The following is a 20,168-nucleotide window of genomic DNA, read 5'->3' on the forward strand; positions in this document are numbered from 1 at the left end:
CTACCTCCATCCAAAGGCCCACCCCAAATCATGTGCCGAAAGCCGGCAGGCACCTGCTGGGAGCCTGACAGCAGCAGGGCGGCAGGCCATGCGGAGCCCCCGGCAGGCTGGGTTCTGACCCTGCTGGAGCCACGGCATTTACCTCTGCAGCAGCTCTAAGCAGCCAAGCGTGTCCAGCACGAGCTTGGACTCAGCATGCTCCCCCAGCCCCTACCCAGCTTTCATTTGCAAGAGAGCAGCCCAGGGCCCGCTGTGAGTCCATCTCGCTGGAGCCCACCCACGAGGCCCTTACTCAAAGGTATTTTACTGGATTGAATGTGTAAATGACATTGCCTTTGGGTAAAGGTGTATGGTCCTCGTTAGTCCCAAGTTCTGTTACCTTTATTGAAAGGTGCTTTTTGGTATTAACCTGATTTACCTGAGCCTGTAAGTAACAACACTGTGCCTATTTAATGCTGTGGTGTCTGAGACGTTTGTGGGTTCCAATGGACGGCCTCTCCTCTTCCCAGCTGCCATGCCTCACCAGCACACGCTGCAAGGGAGGGCGCTTGCTGTGCCCAACTGCACTTGTAGTTGGGACTTTGTGGGGATTGGTTGGGGTAAGAAGTAGGGAGCATTCCACCTCTTATAAGTCTAGGTTTTACTCTCAAGCTGAATAAAAGGAGAGCAGGAAGGGTTAACGGTAAAAATGCTTCCAGGTCTGAAAGATATTTCTGCGCAAGCTGCTTGCAACTGTTTGGGCTTATCTGAAAGCGTCGGAAGAGGCCCAGAGTCGAGGGATGATGCAGCAGCATGGGTGACGGAGGGACCCAGGCGTGTGTTCCAAAGCTGTGGCTTTAACTGCCAGAGTCTGCACTGGTAACTGATGAGAAGGACTGCAGGTCCCTGTTGCTATGGTTTCCTGAAATAACCTCATCTCCCAGGAGGACATGCACCCTTCCTCTGTTCTGGAGGGACTGACTGCTGGGGACGAGGAGAGGAAGAGTGGGGCTTGAATGGAGCGTACCCTCCCTGCGGGGACCAGGCTGGCTGTGCCAAGGAGAAGGGGTTCACTTATAGCCAGCAGGAAAGGTCTCCCCAGTTAGGACTGACAAGAGCTCTGTGGCTTCAGCAGGCTGAGGGGGCAGACTAGGAACCCTGAAGTTTCATCCTGGCTGCAGGGGCTGTGGGGCTGCCCTCACCTCTGGTCAGGTTCTTCCTGGAGACGCCGAGGCCGACAGTGGTGGCGGGTGGCTCCAGCCCCGGCTCCCAGAGGAAAGGAGACAAGGCTTGCAGGTCCCGGTTCCTCCCAGCCCATGCAGCCGGAGCTGGGGACACTTTATTCATTCGGTGGGAGGGTGAGGACAGGAATGAGACAAAGCGTAAAAGTGGATGGGGAGGCGCAATACTGATATGAGAAGAGGAAGGACAAAACTAGTACAACACGCAGCGCAACACAAACTCCAGGGAAAAGGCCGGCCGCCATCTCCGGGCCCGGGCCGCGCACACCCGGTTTCCTCCCGTCAGGTCTGATGGAAGAGTGCGCCTGGGGCACTGGAGCACCAAGACGGGCGAGAAGGTCAATACTGACGGGCCTGCAGCTAGCACCACGGCGGCCCGGCGGCCTGGGCAGCCCTCCCCGCCCCAGGCCCACCCTCCTCCCCACACTCCTCGGAGGACCTCCCCGTTTCTCACTGGGAGCGAGGGAAGTGGGGCTGTGAACACACGGAGCTGACCACGCAATCAATAGGCCGGCCCGGCTCTCACCTCCCTGCGCTCTGGGGCCAAGCCAGAAAACCACCCAGACAAGAGGCCCCGGCGCACACAGGCCTCTGGGAAGGCTGCTGACCTGACTCAGACCCATCCCCGAGCCAGGGAGTCAGTCCCGGTGGGGAGGGGTGGGCTGTGAGATGACAGGGCCGAAAGCAGACACGGCTCCTCCGGGCTCGGCTCCTCAGCCCCCTGGCCCTAGGCTTCACCACTGTCCCGGGGCTGGGGCTACTGCGCGCCCCGCTTAGCCAGGCCTGGGAAGGATGGGGTGGCTGGTGTGATGGGTGAGGGTGACTGTGTGTTGACGCCATGGGAGGGAGAGGACTGGCAGTTAGGGGATCGGCAGGCTTCTCTAAACCCAGTTTCCTGGCACCAAACACAAGGAGCCAGGCTTGGGGAGCAATCACCCCCACCCCACCTGACCCACCTTCATCCAGCAGCTCTTTCTGACCTCACCTTGACCCCTCAGCCAGCAGCCCACACCCCAGGGGCAGAGGAGCCCACACTGAGAGCTGGAAGGCAGTCCTGAGTCGGGAGGAGCCAGGCTGCGGGTCCTCACAGGAAGTGAGATGAGGTGACACTGAGGATGGTGACTAAGGCCTCAAAGTCCCTGCCTCTGCAGCCAGAAACTGCAGCCAGGCCAGCCCCAGGAAGCAGAGCCTGTGTAAACATGCCCGGAGCGGTTGCTACCTATGAGAAAGTTAAAAATAAATTAAAAGCACCACGTATCCACATCCCCTGTATCCCTGGTGGTCTCCACAGGCCCCGGCCTCAGCCAGGAGGGGGGTGCTGGGGATTGTCAGCTAGAATGATCAGACAGCAGTTGGGGGAGGGCCTTCCTTCTGCTTCCTCCTTCCCAGAGGCTCTGTGGTGGAGCCCGTGGGTTGGAGCATCCTTCTAGGCTTCTGTGCTGGACGCAGCTTCCCCGTTTTCCTGACCCAAGCTCCCAGCTCCCAGCTCCCTCGCGTGTGTCTCAAGCCCTGTGGTCCACTGGGGCAGGTGGGGCCACTTCCCCGCGGAGCGGCCTGCATGAGGCACTTGCACCCAGACCCGGAAATGGCCTCGTTTTCAGCCTCATGCCTCCCGAGTGAGCCATCTTCATCTCAGGTGAACGTGGCGACATTAGGACCACCACCCCTCTCCCTGAGAGCTGGGATGGGACGGTGAGTCAGGGGTCACAGTGGCCCTCGACTTGCTCTGGCTGAGGTGTAACCAGGGGGCAGGTTAAGTACCTCGCCAGGGACCAGTGATCCACGAGGAACCCCAGGGACTGACCAGCTGGCCTCCCTGCTGGGCCTGGCTCTGGGCTAAGAGCTGCTGGTTTGAAGAGCTGCCAGCCCCTGGTGCCACTCCTGATGGATGCTCCCATTAGCAAAGAAGACCTGTCTCCCTCCCTTCTTCTTTCTTTGCTTCCGGAGCAGGTTGAGAACTGCACTCCCGCTACTCCCCTCCACCCCCTCTGGTGACACAGCAGCCATGGAGACTCTGGTGAGTGTCTGGTCTGCAGGGAGAGTGAGGAACATGGGACGCTGCCCACTCCGGAGCCGCAGCAGCGAGGCCCCTGTCCTGGCCTGGCCAGCCCTGGGAAGCCTAGGACTTTCACATTTCCCTCCTCAAAGCACGTCCGTGCACTCCTTCCCAGCACAAGCTCTCCACTTCAGAGATTACAAATAGGCATTCTCTTTCATGTTGGTTTTTAAAATTCCCCGAACTGATTGCCAACACTTAAAAATCTGGATATTTCACATAAAAATTCAGAGTTCTGGCCTCTGAAAATCTCAGAAAATCTGGCAATGCAGGGCCTGCACTCTGAGAACAACTGAGCAGCAGTGGCCGCTTTAATGGGGCCTATGCCCTCTTTAGTTTGCCACAGTCCCCACCCAGCCCTGCAGTCCTCCTTTTCATCACCTGCCTGGCCCTGTGAGGTTATCTGAGTTTACAACTCTAGTTCTGGTCCTCCCTTTTCCAGGCTCCCAGCCCCTCTGCAGCCTTATGACAGCTGCCCCTGGCTGAATCAGAGCCTCTCAGTTAAAAGTAACCTTAATGGTCCTCCCATCCAGCTACCCTTCCATAACCTGGATCCTCTCAACCGCTTTCAGACAAGTAGCCATCTAGTCATTGCCTAAATCCCTCCAGCAACAGGGAACTCGTTGCTCCCCAAGGCAGCCTGACTCTAAATTCTCCCCCAAATCCTTTTCTCACATACACCCCCAGTTCTCAGATTCTGCCCCTCCTCAGGGGCCACAATGCACCCTTGCCCTCCACCTCCTGGTTGCTTAACACTCTAGAACCTTCCCCCAACCCTACCAGCCTCTTTCTACTACCTCTCACCTGCCCGCCAGTTCTCTCATGCCAGATGGGAGGGCTGTGCAAATCCGGCTGTTCAGGTTCTTCCCTGACAACAGGCCTGATCATCACTGGGACCCCCGACCCTAAACAGGCTGCTAGATGAGGGGAGGTGGACCTGGGCACAAGCATTCTGACCAGGTCTTCATTTCTCCAACAAGGGCTGAGGTAATGGAAGCGGGGAGGAAAAGGGACAGACCCAGGCCTGAGTGTACCACCCTGTCCCCAGCCACAGCTCCTGGGCCTGCCAGCTCTGTTCAGTCCCCACAGTCACTCTGAGCCCGGTGCAAATCTGGGCCCTCAGCACAGCCCAGCCCTCTGCAGGGAGCCCAGCTTCAGCAAGAGGCAGATCTGGGCTGAGCAAGAAGGGGTGAGGGCTCAGGAACTCTTCCCCAGTGGTTCTCTCCTGGGCTCTCCCTCAGCCCCCCAGCAGGGGGCGTGCCAGCGGTGTCAGTCCTCAGAGCACCATCTGTCTAGGCTGCAAGGTCACGAAGGCTCTCCTGGGCCGTGGACTGGCGCCCTTGGGGAGATGTCACCTGTGTCAAGCTCCTGAGATGGGCCACAGACCTCTCCCAGGATGCTTCCTACCCTGCTTCCTTTTCCCTGGTCAAGATGCTGCCAGGGCAGGCGGACGTGGAGAAACACCTCCACCCTCTGCCGTCCCGCCACAGGCCTTGTGGGCTGGGAGATTTCCCATACATGGGATGGACCCACATCCCAGAGTCGCCAGGGGCAGGGGAACCAGCAGAGCCAGCACCCCCCTCCCCCCACCCCTCTCACTCAGCCGCATGGCAGTTAGTTCTCCCAAGCACAGGCCTGCCAGCCAGTGGCAGGTCCGTCACATTTTTAGTTTTTCCAAATACCGTAAGCTGTAGTTGTCAAGTTAAAAACTCCAAATAGAACACTGCCTCTCGCCCAAAGTTAGGAGCGTGGCCCCGTGGGAGGGGCAGCAGCCTGGGTGGCTGAGCTGGAACACTCTCATCCTGCCGCTGCTCATCTGCCCCATCACCAACCCTGCCTTCCCCAGGAGCCAGGCTGGTTCTGGCAGGCGATCCTGGCCCCCCGGAGTGCGCAAGGCCGGGTGCTGCCACCCACTTCACACCCGGATCTGGTACCCATTGAGGTCTGGCATGGCTTTGGGCTCGGAAGGCTTCTTCTCACCCGAAGGCCTGCAGGGAGGAGAGAGCAGAGGAAGGAGAAGGGTGAGTGGTCCCTCAGGGATGTGGGGGAGGAGGGAGCAAGCGGAGGCTGCCCCTGGGACCTCCCTGCTCCATTCTTCACGGTGCCCGAATGCAGCAGCACAGTCCGCCTGGGAGTTGCTTCTGGAATCCCGGGCGGCCGGTGCTGTCCAGAGTGTGGTCCCTGAGATCCCTTACAGGCTGCTGGCCTTTGCTGGAGGTCAGCTAATCTGGCCACAGTTGGCTGTAAAAGCTTCATGTGTAAACCTCTGTGAGGGGACCCAGTTCTTTAGATGGAAACGAAAGATGCTGGATATCGGAAGCCTACTTGGTGCCCCTAAATCCTACCAGACAGGTGGCTCCTGAATGACAAGGGTAGTGAAAGCAAGAACCAGTCTGACAGGTAGGAGACAAATCAGAGGTGGTGGCCTGGCATTTTACTGGGATATTTCTGCCATCTAGAGCAGTGATGGCGAACCTTTAGAGCTCGTCGTGTCAGCATTTTGAAAAACCCTAACTTAACTCTGGTGCCCTGTCACATATAGAAATTTTTTGATATTTGCAACCATAGGAAAACAAAGACTTATCTTTTTGATATTTATTTTATATATTTAAATGCCATTTAACAAAGAAAAATCAACCAAAAAAATGAGTTCGTGTGTCACCTCTGACACGCGTGTCATAGGTTCGCCATCACTGATCCAGAGAGAGGTAAAAACCACAGGCTCGCAGGGACAAAGGTTACGTCGCAAGCCGCTGCTGTCTGGTGTTCACACCTTTCCCAGCAATATTCTGGGAGAACCTCTGTCTGGCAGGGCCCATCCCTCCTCTTCTCCCTCCCACAGACGCTGGCCTCAGACCTCTCGCCAGGGGCCAGGGTGACCAGTGGGCCAGTGAGTGCTGCTTTCTCTGGGGAAATGGGACTGCATCGCTGCTGGGAGGTGTCAACACATAAACACACCCACCCACCCCCCCAAATCATCTCTCTTCAGCGGGGGCAAAGAGAACAGTGGGAATGAGAAAAGTGGGGTGAAAAGAAGTGGGATCCAGAAGACGAGAGGGAAGGAGAGAGCCTTTTCCCGGCTCCGTCACTCACCGCCTTTCACTGCGGCTGTTCCTGCGGAGGGGGCTGGACTGGCCCCGCTGTGGGGACGACACGTCCTTCTTCCGGTCCTTGGTCGGGGAGGGAGGGCCGGTCCCTTTGCCGATCTTGGGGAGGAGGAAGCAACACTTGTTCCAGGGCTGCCGCAGAGCCTGGACTGGCCTGCTGTGGAGCCACATGCCCCGAGGCTGCACTGGGTGGACCCAGGAAGCTCAAACCACCACTCTGCCCAGTCTCCCCAAACCTGTTCTCTGGGCACTAACGCTGCCAGGGCAGGGGGTCCTCAGCAGGCTGCTCAATCCCAGTTACCCCTAAGATAGTGTGGACATGGGGGATGTCACTGAGCTTTCGTGGTAAGAGACCCCCGAGAAAAGGGCCATTTACCCATGCCAGGCAGATGTGCCAGCTGGGGAAGCCGCCCATGTCTGAGCTTTAGGCTGGGATCCTACTGCTCCCTTGAAGGTGTGAAGACCTCCAGCAGCAGGAGCCAGGGAGCTGGGCAACCAGCGCTACAGAGGGAGGCAGCCCAGGGCAGCAGAAGCTGCAGGCTGGCTGCCGCCTGCTCCTCCCCTGGGGGAAAGTCTGTCACCCATAAGGTCATGGCCTCGGGCTGGCAGGGCAGGCTGTGGGGAGCATCTGTGGATGTGAAAGCACTGAGGTCATGGTTTTGGCACCAGGCTGCCGGGAGGGGCAGATCACAGCACAGCAGTGACGGAGCAATGGGGAGGGGCTGAGCCCCAGGAAGGGTCTGGCAGGCCCCAGGGGAGGCGCCCTCAGTCCGGGGGGGACCGAGGGAGAGGCCACGATTCTGTCCACTGTCAAGCTCAGGGCAAACTCCGCAGCAGCTCAGCCCCCCTGCTCAGGGGGCAGCACCCCTCCCACTCCTGCTCACTGAGGGGAGAGCAGAAGGAACTACTATCTCATTATCTTCCCATGGTCTGACTTCTTTTTCTGACTTCCTCCTAGTCCTTTTCTGGAGGGCGGGTGTGTGAGAGGGGTCAAGAGTCAGGATGGCTCGGTGGTTGAGTGTCGACCTATGAACCAGGAGGTCACGGTTTGATTCCCGGTCAGGGCACATGCCCAGGTTGAGGGCTCAATCCCCAGTAGGGAGCATGCAGGAGGCAGCTAATCAATGATTCTCTCTCATCATTGATACTTCTCTGTCCCTCTCCATTCCTCTCTGAAATCAATAAAAATATATATATTTTTTAAAATGTAGGGGGGAAAAAAGAGGATGCACAGGGGTGATGGTGCCACTTGTACCCAACCCACCAGTTCCTCCAGACAGGCCCTGACTTCCCACCAGTGGATCTTTACTCAGAGATCTTTATCCTCCTCCTGGAGTGCACCCCACACCCCCCAAGTGTCAAGGCCGGCCCTCTCCCCAAACCCAACTCACTGCCGCTGCCTCCTGCAGCTTTCCTCGGCCTGCCCGCCTGAGGGACTGTCTCAACAATAGTGACCTCTGAGCTGAGCGAAGACACTGTTGAAACTTCCCACCCACCAGCCCCTCCCACCTCGGCTGGGGTGGCAGCGGGGTGGGTGAGGGGTGATGGCATTCCTTGGAGGAGTGTCCCTCTAGGCAGCGGCGGCCCCTGTATCTCCACCCCGGGGAGAGGGCCTTTTGCGGGGCAGGGCGGGCGCCACGCTGACCTTGAGCCGCATGTCGCGGGCGTGCCGCTCCAGCTCCTTGCGCAAGTCCTCGCGGCCCAGCCTGTCCACGTCCAGCACCGAGTGCTTCCACTCGATCTGCTCCACGCTGTGCGGGTCGTGGGACACGCACTGGCCCAGCTTCACCTTCTTCAGCACGTGCCAGCAGCGGCCGTAGGCGGCCTCGTAGTCCAGCACGAGGTCGCTGAGCGTGCGGAAGGCGGGGGGCTTGTACATCAGGTCCTCGCGCCGGCTCATGCCCAGGGCCCCGTAGCGGCCCCCGAAGTTCACCCCCAGCACAATGTGGCGGAAGTAGTTCCCTGAGAAGTAGCTCTTGAAGCTGATGGGGAAGCGTTCCAGGGTGGGCATGCTGTTGGTGAGGTAACTGGCCATGTCAGCTCAGCTAAGGAACCGCCCGGTGAGGCCTGGGCCAACACGTGGGGGCACTACTGGGGCTGCACGCCCCCCATCCCAGGGGCGGTCTGGGTGAGTCCCCCCCCCCCTTCCTGACACCATGCCTTGCTCACCTCCATATCCTGTTGTCCAGCCTTGCGCCTGGCATACAGTAGGTGCTCACTAAACTGAATCTCTAAGGGGCAGGGCTCTCAGTGACTAGTGGCTGCTGCTATGACATCAAGCACTGTTCACAGAATAACAGCTAATAGCGAGTCCTTCACTCCAAACCTCAGGGCTCTCTAATGAGTCTGGGCACATGGGATTTATTATATTGTTCTATGTTCACACCAGCTTAAATTTTCCTATAATAAAAGAAAATGACAAAAAAGGGGCAAGGCTCCTGCATGAACCAATCAGGTCAGAGAACTGGCCATATGCACCTGCCTCCCCACACTGCCCTAACTGGAGGCTTGTCTGCCCACCGTGGGGCCCAGCCATAGGTCCCAGCTCTGCCCTTTGGGAGGAATGACTGAGAACCCCTATTTACTTTGCTTTTTAAAGACAGGAAGCTCCGTTCCAAAGATCCCACCCGTCAACCTCACAAATCACCATGCCCTGGAAATGCCAACATGCTGGCATTCAGCCTGCTTTCCCAGGCTGTTTGGTCCTTGGAAATGGCGCAGTAGCCTCTGCGAGACAATGTGCCCTGACCTAGGGGTCAGAGGACAGGGCCACAGTACCCATGTGACTCAAAAGAGAGCTTCCCAGGAAGCCTGGGAAGTGAGCCGCTGAGGCCTGGGGGACCAAGGCCCCTCAAGCCCTTCACTTTGGAGCCCAGTTCACGAGTGCTGGGCGAGTGAGCAGGGAGGGCCTGGAGCCCATGCAGCCCTCCCCTTCCAGAGTGTGCCCGCCCCCTCCCAGGGCTGAGGAAGGATACATTCCCAGGATCACGGCTTCCAGGCATTTGATTGGCAGAGCCTCTTTGGTCATTTCCTTGGCCAGGTCCATCAGCCTGGGGGCAGGGAGGCAGAGCCATGAGGGCAGAGCCTCTAGCCCTTCCCGTGGGGGAGTGCCAGGAGGGGGCAGGTGGACTAGAAGTGCTAGAACAGAGACCTTCTCCCATCCAAGCTGCCTCAGCTCAGGCCCAGAGCCTCCCTTCCCTCCCCCAGGTCCACCCTGAGCCAGAGAGGGTATAAGAAGAGGCAGCCAACTAAGATAAGGAAGGAGGTCCCTTCCCTTCCCTCGTTTCACTTCCTCCTCCCACCCCAGGCTCCTGACCTCTGGGGGCGGGAGCATGAATGGAGCACGCAGTCACAGGCAGCTCTTTGACAGCCACTGGAGGGTGGGGGTGGGGGTGGGGCCGGTGGGAAAGCGTGCCATGGATGCTGGGAACCTTGGCATTGATCCTGTCCCTTCTGGAGCACAGTGGACGCTCCTGACCAACCCTGGTGTCTCCAAAGAGCTTGTAATTGATGGCAACTGCTCTCCCACGGCTGGCCAGCTGCCCGGGTCCTGGACATGCATCTCAGGCGGGTAGCCTGGCGACTCCCCAGCCTGTCCTGAACTTGGAATTCAGGCCATTTAAGACAGCCTGTTCCTGAGGCCTGGCTCCTCCTTCCGCCCTGAATGCTGCCTCCAGGTCTAAGAATGCAGGCTGGCCGCTGGCCTTTTCGCCCAGGACGGCGCTGGACTCCTCCACCCACTGAGGCTGGAGCTAGGCCCGTCACTCTGCAGTCACAGGGCAAGAGCAAAGCTTTTAGGGTGAGGGAGGCTGGATCCCACCAGGGGGTCATTAAGGAATTTAGCTAATAAGCCGCTTAAAGCATTCTTCACTGGAAAGCGAACATGGACAGGCTGTGGGTGGAACAAGATGTAAAATCCACATTAATTTTTAAAACACAGGGTTTTAAGCCCATGGACAGCTTTGGGTGGAGCTCCCAGGCGCCCCAGGCCCAGTGAGGAAGTGGCACTCACTCCTCTCTCCTCTGTCCTGGGGCTTCCACAGGGCCAAGCCAGCCAGGGGTCCACACGCTGGGTGGTGGGTTAGGAAGCGAGAGATGAGGAGGGGTGCCTGTTGCTCAGACACGGGGCCTTGTACTAAATGACCAGAAGAGTCCAATGAGGCAAATGGGGTGACCACAGGTTCCCTGCAATGGGGGGAGCTCTCTCCTGCTAGGCTCACCTCATTAAAAAGAAAACAATAAGGCTTATACACAGGCTTCTACCTGGGGCCACCCTCTGTCATTCCCAAGGCAAGCAGGGGGGCTGCCCGTCGCCCCCAGCATGGGAGCCTGGTGTTCATCTCGGCCCCAGTTCCTCTTCGTGGCATCCTGGGACCCTTGCGGTGTGCGGTGAAGGAGATGGGGCGGTGCAGGGGGACACACCCCTGCGGCCTGCTCCCTGGGAGAGGCCCTGCCTGCCTCACAAGCTTCCACCCAAGGCCCCGAGGCGCTGCAACCCGCCGAGGAGCACTGCCCGCCGTGGCGCGGAGAGCCAGCGCGCGCCCTCACTTACCCTGTGAGGGGTCTGCTCTTCTTGATTTCAAAGAACTGGGTCCCTGTGTGATTGTACCTGCGGTGCTGGTTAAGGGCTTCCCAGCTTGGTCTGGCAGAAGCATGTCCCACCTCCCCACCCATCCGTCAGACCCTGGGGCCCAGCACTTTCAGGGGTGCAGGCTGGGTCAGGACCCCATAAAGTATTTCTTGAGAGGAACCTGGGGGGGGGAGCGTTGATCATCTGGAGGGGAGAGAAGGACACAGCACATGTGCCCCTCCTTCCCCACACGGCCCCTCTCTGTCCCTCTGTCCTCTCTCCTCTGTGGTTTCCACCTTGCTCTCCCGCGGCCTCTCCTCCTGGGAAGGGAGCCGTGGAGCAGGCAGCCAGGCCAGGGCTGGGAAAGTGGCTGGGCTTAGACAGCCGGGAAGCAGCATGAACCTACAGGAAAAGGCTGATGTGTGTGTGTCGGGGGAGGCGGGGAGGGGGACGGGGGTTGGGGGTGGGCAGCGTTGCTACATTGCTGGGTGCTGCTCCTGGGCCATCCTCCTGTTTCAAGGCCGGAATTGCCCCACTGACAAAGGAAGAGCTGGATCCGATTCTCAGGAACCAGCCTGGCTTTCTCCTGCTTAGGGCCCGGCCCTTCCATTTCTGCCTTCCCTGCAGCTAGAGGCGCTGGGGGAGAGAACCCAGGGCATACAGGGCAGAGAGCAAGAGGGGCCCAGAGCAGGGAACCTGTGGGGTCTGGGCTCGGGGTCCAGCTCTTCATTGCTGGGCAACTGGCCCCCTGCCAGGGAAGAAAGAGGCAAAGAACTGGGAGAACATGCCAAGATGTGGATGTCACCTCCTGGAGCATAAAATCCTGTTCCTCTTCTGCCTGTCCCCCCACCCCTGATCCCACTGCCATTAAAACGACTAGTCTTTAAAGTTCCCCTCCCTCCTTCTGCTGGGCTGGATGGACAGCAGAGGAGGTCCGGGCTAGTGGACCTAGACAGGGCCACGACCAGCAAGTAGTGCAGGAGACATTTGCCCCATCACACGGAGAAGGAAGCGGGTGGCCAGAGTGGGTCTGGCTCGCACCACAGTCCCTGGGCTTGCTTGCACAGGCTGGGCTTGCCCAACACCAGGGGCATGAGATGCCCTGTGAGCTGCGGCCTGGGCTATGGCCTGACGCTGCTCTGTGGATACCTCTCCAGCCCAGGCTGAAAACAAGCCCCGCTCAGCCTCTGGACCAGCAGGCCAGCGCGACGGCGGTCGCCCCTGCACTGGGAGGATACTGCAGCTCCCTGATGTAGCGCTGCACGGCTTCCAGGCGCTCAGGGACCGGCGTGGAGGGCGGGAACGTAGGCACAGTCGGTATGGGAATCTGGGGACAGAGAAAGAGCCCTGGTCACAGAGGCAGGCTCCCCAAAGCTTCCAGCCCCCGGAAACCCAGACTGTCCCCCAGAGAAGCCAATGCCGAGGGGGCCTCCCGCTTCCCTCCTACCCCGAGCCTCTCTCTTTGGCAACCCTTCATGGAGGCTCCGGCCAGACCTCCCCCGTGGCCGTGCCTCTCCCTCCGGCACTTACTAGCATTCCTCACGTGGAGCTTCTGTTGATGCTCCGATTTTGTTTTCTTTAATAAATTTAGAAAAACACAGGTTGACTCACCGACTGTTTTGGATTTTAAATAGTCATCGACTCTAAGGCTTAACAAGAATGTCAATATTGCGGTGAAGTTCATTTGGATGTGGGGCTCGTTCTGGTTCAAGTGCTGGATGAAAGCCAGTTTACCTGGTGTCCCATCCCCTCAGGGCCTGCCCTGGGCTGGGGGAGCCCTCCAGCGAGGGATGAACACCCCCAACCCCTGGCAGAAGGTGCTACCCACCCCTGTCACAGCACATGGACCAGGCCTCCAGCTGCTACCGGGACTGGACTGAGTCCGTGGTGGCAGGCGGAGGGACACGGGGCGACAGGGCTTGCTGTGGCTCTTCTTGCCACGGTCTAGCCACTTTGGAGGAGTTTCATGGAGGCACAGGAGCCCTGGTTCCCCTTCAAAACCTCCCTTCCTGCGGCTCCACACCTGGCAGCAGCGCGGTGACCAGGCCACCAGGCAGTCCTCCCACCAGGAGGGTCTCTCCAGTGTGCAGCCCAGAAGGGGAGAGACAGGGGCGTTGGCAGGCGCCTCCTGATGGCTGGATACTGCAAGGCTGGGGCTGCGAGGAGGTAGGCCAGAGCTGCAGATCCCCGAGGCCGTCCCCTCAGCAACCAGGCGGTCTCCAGGGAAAGGGGCCACCATGCGGGTGTGGGTCCTCGGAGCCCAAATCCTGGCAGTTTGGCTGCAACAAGTCAGCGAGGCAGAGGCTGAGGAGGCTGAGGAGCCCCGGCTGGGCCCTCTGAGGCCTCAGAACAGACTTCTTTGGGCAGAGGAACCAGGTTTCTAGGAGCAAGTCCCACTCCTCTGGGCTCCCCCTTGGCTACTGCCAGGTGTGGGTGGCCTGCGGCTTCCTCACATAGAGAGGCCCCGCCCGCATGGCCCTGGTCCCCACCAGCTTCTCTTCATAGAGCCAGCGGGCTGGGCTGTTGGGAGTCAGTCTGGCGGGCAGGGGTGTGTGAAGGGGAGGGGTGAGGCAGGGCTGGGGTCGGGGAGGCTCTCCCTGTAGTGAGGTGCTGAGCCCACAGGGCACAGCCTTTTAAATAGGGAAGTGACACACAATGGTCACTGCACCCCAGATGGCCAGGGGTCCCAGGACAGCCTGTGGTGGACACCTGCTCACTCCAAAGGGCCCGGATGCAGGAGGGAAGACTGGCGGTGACAGCCCTGCATGAACTTCCTCTCCACAGCTCCTGGGCCCCTCCTCCCAGGCTGGGCGGCCCCCAGGCTAACACCTCTGTCTGGAAGAAGCTGTTCCCCCTTTCACATCACACAGCTGCCTGAACCTGCACCACCACTTACAGTTGCGGGGGGGGGGGGGTTCCCTCTTCCTGCCTGACCACCCTGTGCCAATGCTCCCCTGGGTCAGGAAACGGGGTGCGGGTGGGAGGGGAATCACTTCGCACTTTACAGCATAGCACCCAGCCTCCTCAGGTGGAAGGTCCCTGAGAGGCCACTGGCACGTCTCAAATGAGGGCACCCCGTGATTTCCAGGAGCTGTGGCTGAAGACTGTAAGTGCACCCCCCTGAGACACTCCAACCAAGGAGGGAGCTGCAGCCCCAGGGTCCCGTGCCCAGGCTCACCCAGGCCTGGGCCAGGAGTGGCAGCACCCAGGAAGACATCCGGGCCATCCAGACAGAGCGCCAGGCACTGGCTGCTCCGGGAGAAGGCAATGACTCTGAACGAGCAAAGGACCTGGACTCCCAGCAGGGCCTCGGAGGCCACACCACTGAGGCTCGCTGCAGCCAGCTCCGTGACCCAGGCTGCCTCAGGCAACCACTGCAGACAGTGCCACACCTTTCTTCCGAACGGTCACACCAGCACACACCCGCTCAGAAACAAGTGAGCACGTTTCTGTACGTCCAATCGACCAGGCCCACTTTGGGACTGGGAGCCTGAATCTGCCCCATACCCCTCCCCCCTCCCAAATCAGGAGCCAGGAAATGCTTCTCACTGTTGAGGGTCAGGGTGCTTGGGGGTGAGTGAGCTTGGCTTCCCAGACAACTCCTCCTCCACTACCTAGGCCAAGGGTTAGCCTTGCTGCAGGAACCCCTAACGTCCTGAGCTCTGTTCGGTCACTCCCCCGGTGAAGACCATTTCAGTCCAGCACAGTAGGGAGGCTTGGGGAGGAGGACAGCTGAGTGTGTGGGCCAGAAGCAGGAGAAGCCTAGAGGTTGACAGAGTGGTTCCAGAACCGGACTGTCGCTTTCTAATCCCAGCCCTGCCATTCACTGTCTGGCATCAAGCTCCCTAATGAGTCTGTGCCTCAGATGCCTCTTTTGTGAAAGGGGCACCATAATAGAACCATGGGCACCATAATAGAACCATGGGCACCATAATAGAACCATGACGCCAAATTGGGATGCTCATGTCAAGGCCTTAGAACAGGCTCAGGCACGCAGCAAAGCTCAGTTCCTGCTGACGGTCACCGTCACTCCAGCGTGTGCCAACCACTGGTCAGCACATGCTGGCTCGACGTCCAAACTTGTATTCTGTAGGAGACCCGTGGCCAGAGCCACATCAGCAGGCCTCCAGCAGCTGGCTCGGGGAGGAGTGGCCCCTGAGCTTTCAGAGGCGGTGGCAGCCTAGAACATCAAGGTGAGAGTCTTATGAAGGAGCACAAACTGTCCCTGGACCTGGGATCCTTTTAGAAACGGCTGCCTTTTAACATACCGGTACCATCCTTGTAAAGGATGTTTCCCTGCAGCGCCTGTAGGGTGGCTGCACCCTCAGTCCTTGCTCCATTTGCTGGGTATGAGGGATGTGTTCACCTGTTTCACGTGCTTTCACTTTATCAGTCCCTCCCGACATCCTCGGAAATGGATATTGCTATTATCCCCATTTTATAGCTGGGAAAACGGAGGCACAAGGAGCCTGCAGACCTTCCTCACAGAAGGCATCGTGGGAGAGCCAGGATTTTAAGCTGGTGCCTCTGGGAGCAGAGCTCTCTCTCTCGGTCACACTGCACGGCAGGGATGGCAGGAATCCCAGACTCAACAACCCGCAGGGACCATGTGGGTAACAAATGGGGCAGGCAGGCTGGGAGTGAGTGGCATAGACTGTGGCCAATGGGGGGAGGGGAAACCACTCCTCAGCTCCAGCTGCCACTGCCATTGTGACTGCAGAGTCTCTGTGCCCAGATCTTCTGAAATGATGCCTGAAATCTGGATCTTCATGTGAAATCTCCCAATTTTAAATTTTAGCTCAAGGCTCTTCTAAAATATTGTGCTGTCCCAACAAAACATCCCTTGGGCCCACCATGGCGTGACCTCTGCAGAGAATGCCAACTCCAAGGACATGACCAGTCAGGAGGGGACAGTGCAGTGGTCAGCCCACTCGGCTGCTGGCACTGCGGGATCCAACCACTGATGCCTCCCAGACTCCGGGGCTGCTTTCTACTCTGGGCCAAGGCCAAGGAGGAACCCCACACAGACTTGGGTGGGTTTTCTACCTGCAACACTTTTTCCTGTGGTTTGAGGAGGGGAAGTTTTGGATTTTCCCAATCTTCTCACAAAATTCCCGTGACACTACCATACTCCTATTGGCCATGACACACACTCCTCCACCGACAACAGCTTCAGTCTTTCATTGGTATCTTTCCTATACATGCAGGTTGAGGGTGACATTATCCCTGATAAACTCATTGATTTTTCTTCTTCTTTTTTTAGTCTCCAGAACCATTCACATTCTTCTATAACATGGCTCAGACATAAGCAAGATGGCTGGAGAGCTGTCTGCTAAACACCAACTTGTTCATGTGGGAGAAGCGCATGGCTCTGGCCTAATTAGCTCATATGTTCTGAGTGATGAAGGACATGGAAAAGGAAATGAACACCCAATAGCTAGTATTGGTTTGAGGCTTCAGTTTGGCAGATGTTTTAGTACAGCCTCTCATTTAATCTTCACCACAATCAACCCCAGGTGACAGGTGAGAAAACTGTGGCTCAGATAGGGTCAAGGGACCTGCTTAAGGTCAGATAGATAGATAGGTGAGCAATCTGGACCCAACAGTCATATCCTTTGACTCAATACTTTCTCGTCTAGGAATTTATCTCAAGGAGATAACCAGAGATGGACCCCCGAATTTACATTTTAAAATGTTTGTTTGCCAGTGTTCATTTTAAGAATATATTATAGGACAAAATGTCTATCCATAGTGGATTAGCTAAATAAACTCTGAGTTAGTAAGAGGGCAAGCCCTTCAAAATCAACCCACATTTTATTTACCTAGGAAACGTCAGGCAGTTGCTCCAACTCCGGCCTCTGAATTCCCTTTTCCCAGAAGGCAATTCCTCATGGCTCTACCAGTAACTCGGTAAAAACAAAACAGGACACTTGTCTCTGTCTAATCCACTTGACCTGCCACTCTGCCCAGCCCCTTCCTTCTCACCTGAACCATCAGGGCTAACCTCTGGGTTCAGACCTCTGTCCCAAGAGCTTTTCTTTGGGGATTTCAAGCCTCTGCTTCTTTAATTAACTTGGCCACAGATGTTAGAGAGAAAAATCAGGCATGTGTTTCCACTGTACAGCATGCAAAGTCTCAAGCACCCTTTCACTGAGCAAACACATAAATGCCTGTCTGTGCCAGGCACACAGGAAACCTTGGAAAGACAAAGAGGAATGAGACACAGCCTCAGCCTTCGTGGGTGACACAACTGAAGACAGCCGTCATGTAGGACTTCCAGCCGTGTACAGAAAATTTATTTAACTTTACTCCTCTCCCTAGGCCCTCTTTAAAAAAATATATATATATATAATTGCTTTCAGAGAGGAAGGGAGAGGGAGAGAGATAGAAACATCAATAATGAGAGAGAATCATTGATTGGCTGCCTCCTGCTCGGCCCCCACTAGGGATTGAGCCAGCAACTGGGCATGTGCCCTGACTGGGAATTGAACTGTGACCTCCTGGTTCATAGGTCAACACTCAACCACTGAGCCACTCCAGCTGGTTCTTTTTTTTTTTTTTTTTTTTTTTAATTGCTTTGTATAGAGTGAAGAAGGAGAGGGAGAAAAACATTGACGTGAGAGTGAAACATCAGTCAGACGCCTCCTGTACGACCCCCACCAGGGATCAAGCCCACAACCCCAGTATATGCCCTGACTTGGAATCGAACTGGCAACCTATTGGTGCATGGGACGACATCCAACCAAGCCACACCAGCCAGGGCACGGCTAACTGTCCCCATCTAGTGCCCAGCAGAGTAGATCACCTGGAACCCGAAGGCCCAGTTCTACCACTTACTACTGGCTATGGGGCCCTGAGTTCTGACTTGAGTTTTCATATTTCCCATCTGGGAAATGGGCCTCAATCTGCACTTACTTCACAAGACTGTTGGGGAATTCAGTGAGATAACACATGAAAACGTTTTTTTCAATATGTGAAGCCCTGTATCCTCCTTAGTCATTCATTCTCTCTCTGCCCACAGTTCTCTGGATTAGTAAATAAGATGTCAGCCCACATTACTGTACTTGTTAATCTGCTGCCTTGCCCATAAAGCATGGGCATTTAAAAAAAGACAGAGGAGCTTTCCAGGAAATGGGGCTGTGGGCCTCACAGAACCACCTCAACTGCAGCCGGGAGAAAGTTCTTCTGCAAGGCACAACCTGCCTGTATTTTTAATCTTGCCATGACAGCCCCCTGCCCCACCAAGGAAAGTGTGGCTTTGCTCTCTCAACCTCAACGTCATGAAAACCCGGATCCCCCACCCTGCCCCCAACACACACAAACCCCTCACCTTGGGCAGGTCCATGGCCCCACGGATCCGCTGGGCCACCTTTTCTCCATCGGGGTGGATCTTGGCCACGTGCTTCCACATCCTTTCCCAGGTGGCCTCGTCCACAGGCAGGCCACCCCGGTTGACATAGAAGGGGACACCTCCATCTCGCAGGTCCTCTTCCCCTTCCTCCTCTGGCTCATCGTCTCTCTGGGCGGATGCCCCTTCGCTGGTCTCCAAACGCCTGGCCCCAGGGGAGGCAGTGGAGGCAGCGGCGGGGGCAGCACCGCCCCCGATCACCTTCCTCCCTCCTGGCATCCCCAAATCCTTGACAGGGGCCGGAGGAAGGACGTTTCGGAAGGCAGGGGAAAACTGGTGGCTCACAGGAGGCCTCCCACACACCAGCTGCAGAGATAACACATGGCCAAACAGAGTACAGGCGCCTTTAAGAAACCAGGGCGTGGCTCCGGTACAATAAAATACTACTCAATAAGAAAATTAAAAAAAATCAGTGCCTCAACGTGCAGTGGGGGACAGAAGGGTTAGTGGTCCGGGGTCATCCTTAGAGGCCTGGTGCTCTTTGAAAAAACGGGGTAAAGAGGGAACACCCCAACTTGGCAGCCTTCAGAAAGCACCCCCATTTGACAGCGAGAACAATGACTGGCAGCAGTCTGGGCTTGCAGAGAGAACAGTCCGGGGAAACTGAGGCCCGGCAGCTCAGACCTGCGGCCGCCGAGAGGGCCAAGGCACGGATGCCCACGCTGACTGGGCCCCCCAGGTGCTAGTTTTGGGGAGAACAAAGTCCTCCGCAAATCATCGCAGGCTCACACCTGCGCGCGCTCCTGGGCGGGGCGGTACCCGGGCGACTTCAGGCCGCATCAGCTCGGAGCCCGGACCCCCAAACCCCGACCCGGGGCGGCGGGGGGGCGCGATTTCTTCACCGTGATCAGTCCGGGAGCCAAGACTCGCAGCTGGCGGGGTGCGGGGAGGGGGCACGCGCCGACGCGCACATTCCACGCCCGCAGCCAACTCCCCGCACAAAGTGGGCTTTGTCTCTGCCCTGTCCCCTCACTCCCCGGACGCTGCAGCCGAGCCCCCAGGAGGGGGAAGGGCGGGGCGGGGCACGCCGAGGCTCGGCGGATCCGCAGCCGGGCACGTCTCAGCAGGCGGCAAGCTGGCCCCCTGGGCGGCGCGGCGCCAGCCCAGCCATCGCGGGGCGCGGGTCCCTCTCCGGGGCCCGGGGTTCCGCGGCTTTGCCCCGTGCGGCGCGCAGGGGCCAAGCTGAAGTCACCGCGCTGCAGGCTCCGGCTGCTGGGTCGCCGCCCCGGACAGGCTGCAGCATGGGCGGTGGCGCGGCCAGGGCGGGCCAAGGATGCTTCGGGGCGGTTCGCTCGCTCAGGCTCCTGCGGCCCCGGCTGAGGAGGTGGAGAAAGGATCAGCGGGGCGGGGAGGGCGGGGAGGGCAGGTCCGCAGGCTCGCGCAGCCCCGGCCGGCGAGTGGAGCTGGACGCGAGTGACCAAGCCTGGGCGAGCGCGAGCTGCGCTAGTCCCGGGAGAGCAGTCCGCAGAGCGCGGGGTGCGTGCACAGGTCGCGGCTCAGCAACAAGGCAAAGCCGGGCCCGCTGTGGTCCCCACCGCCCCGGGGCCCAGCTGTCGCCCGCTTCATCCCCCGCCCTCCCGCCGCCCACCCTGCTGGGCCCCGGCCCGCGCCGCGCATGCGCCCTGTCCCCCCCTTAAAGGGCCAGTGCGTCTGCGTCTCCGCGGGTTCTGTGTCTCCCGCTCCAAGTTGCCTCTAGGACGGGGGTGAGCGTGGCTCCCCTCGTACCCCTCTCCCGGCGCCGCGAAGCTGGTGCGGAGCTGCGGAAGAAGTTTACAATATGCTAAACTATGCACACTCCCGGGCGACT

At 58.3% G+C, this 20,168-nt stretch overlaps 1 protein-coding gene across 2 annotated transcripts; it reads right to left on the reverse strand.

Moving 5' to 3' along the window:
- Positions 1-1,269: 1,269 nt before the first annotated feature.
- VASH1 (vasohibin 1) lies at positions 1,270-19,950 on the reverse strand. 2 transcript variants are annotated; one of them, XM_059689590.1, is made up of 8 exons: positions 19,093-19,950; positions 18,284-18,667; positions 12,192-12,280; positions 10,936-10,992; positions 9,359-9,433; positions 8,029-8,410; positions 6,370-6,482; positions 1,270-5,264 (listed from the first exon to the last, which is right to left on the reverse strand). In XM_059689590.1, the coding sequence occupies exons 2-8, from the start codon at positions 18,578-18,580 to the stop codon at positions 5,192-5,194; spliced, it is 1,086 nt and encodes a 361-aa protein (XP_059545573.1). In that variant the 5' UTR covers positions 18,581-18,667; positions 19,093-19,950; the 3' UTR covers positions 1,270-5,191. The 2 variants fall into 2 exon arrangements, with proteins under 2 accessions (XP_059545573.1, XP_059545562.1); XM_059689579.1 differs by having other exon boundaries at positions 18,284-19,950.
- Positions 19,951-20,168: the final 218 nt, after the last annotated feature.

This window comes from Myotis daubentonii, chromosome 1, assembly GCF_963259705.1.
Source record: "Myotis daubentonii chromosome 1, mMyoDau2.1, whole genome shotgun sequence".
NCBI lineage: Eukaryota > Metazoa > Chordata > Mammalia > Chiroptera > Vespertilionidae > Myotis > Myotis daubentonii.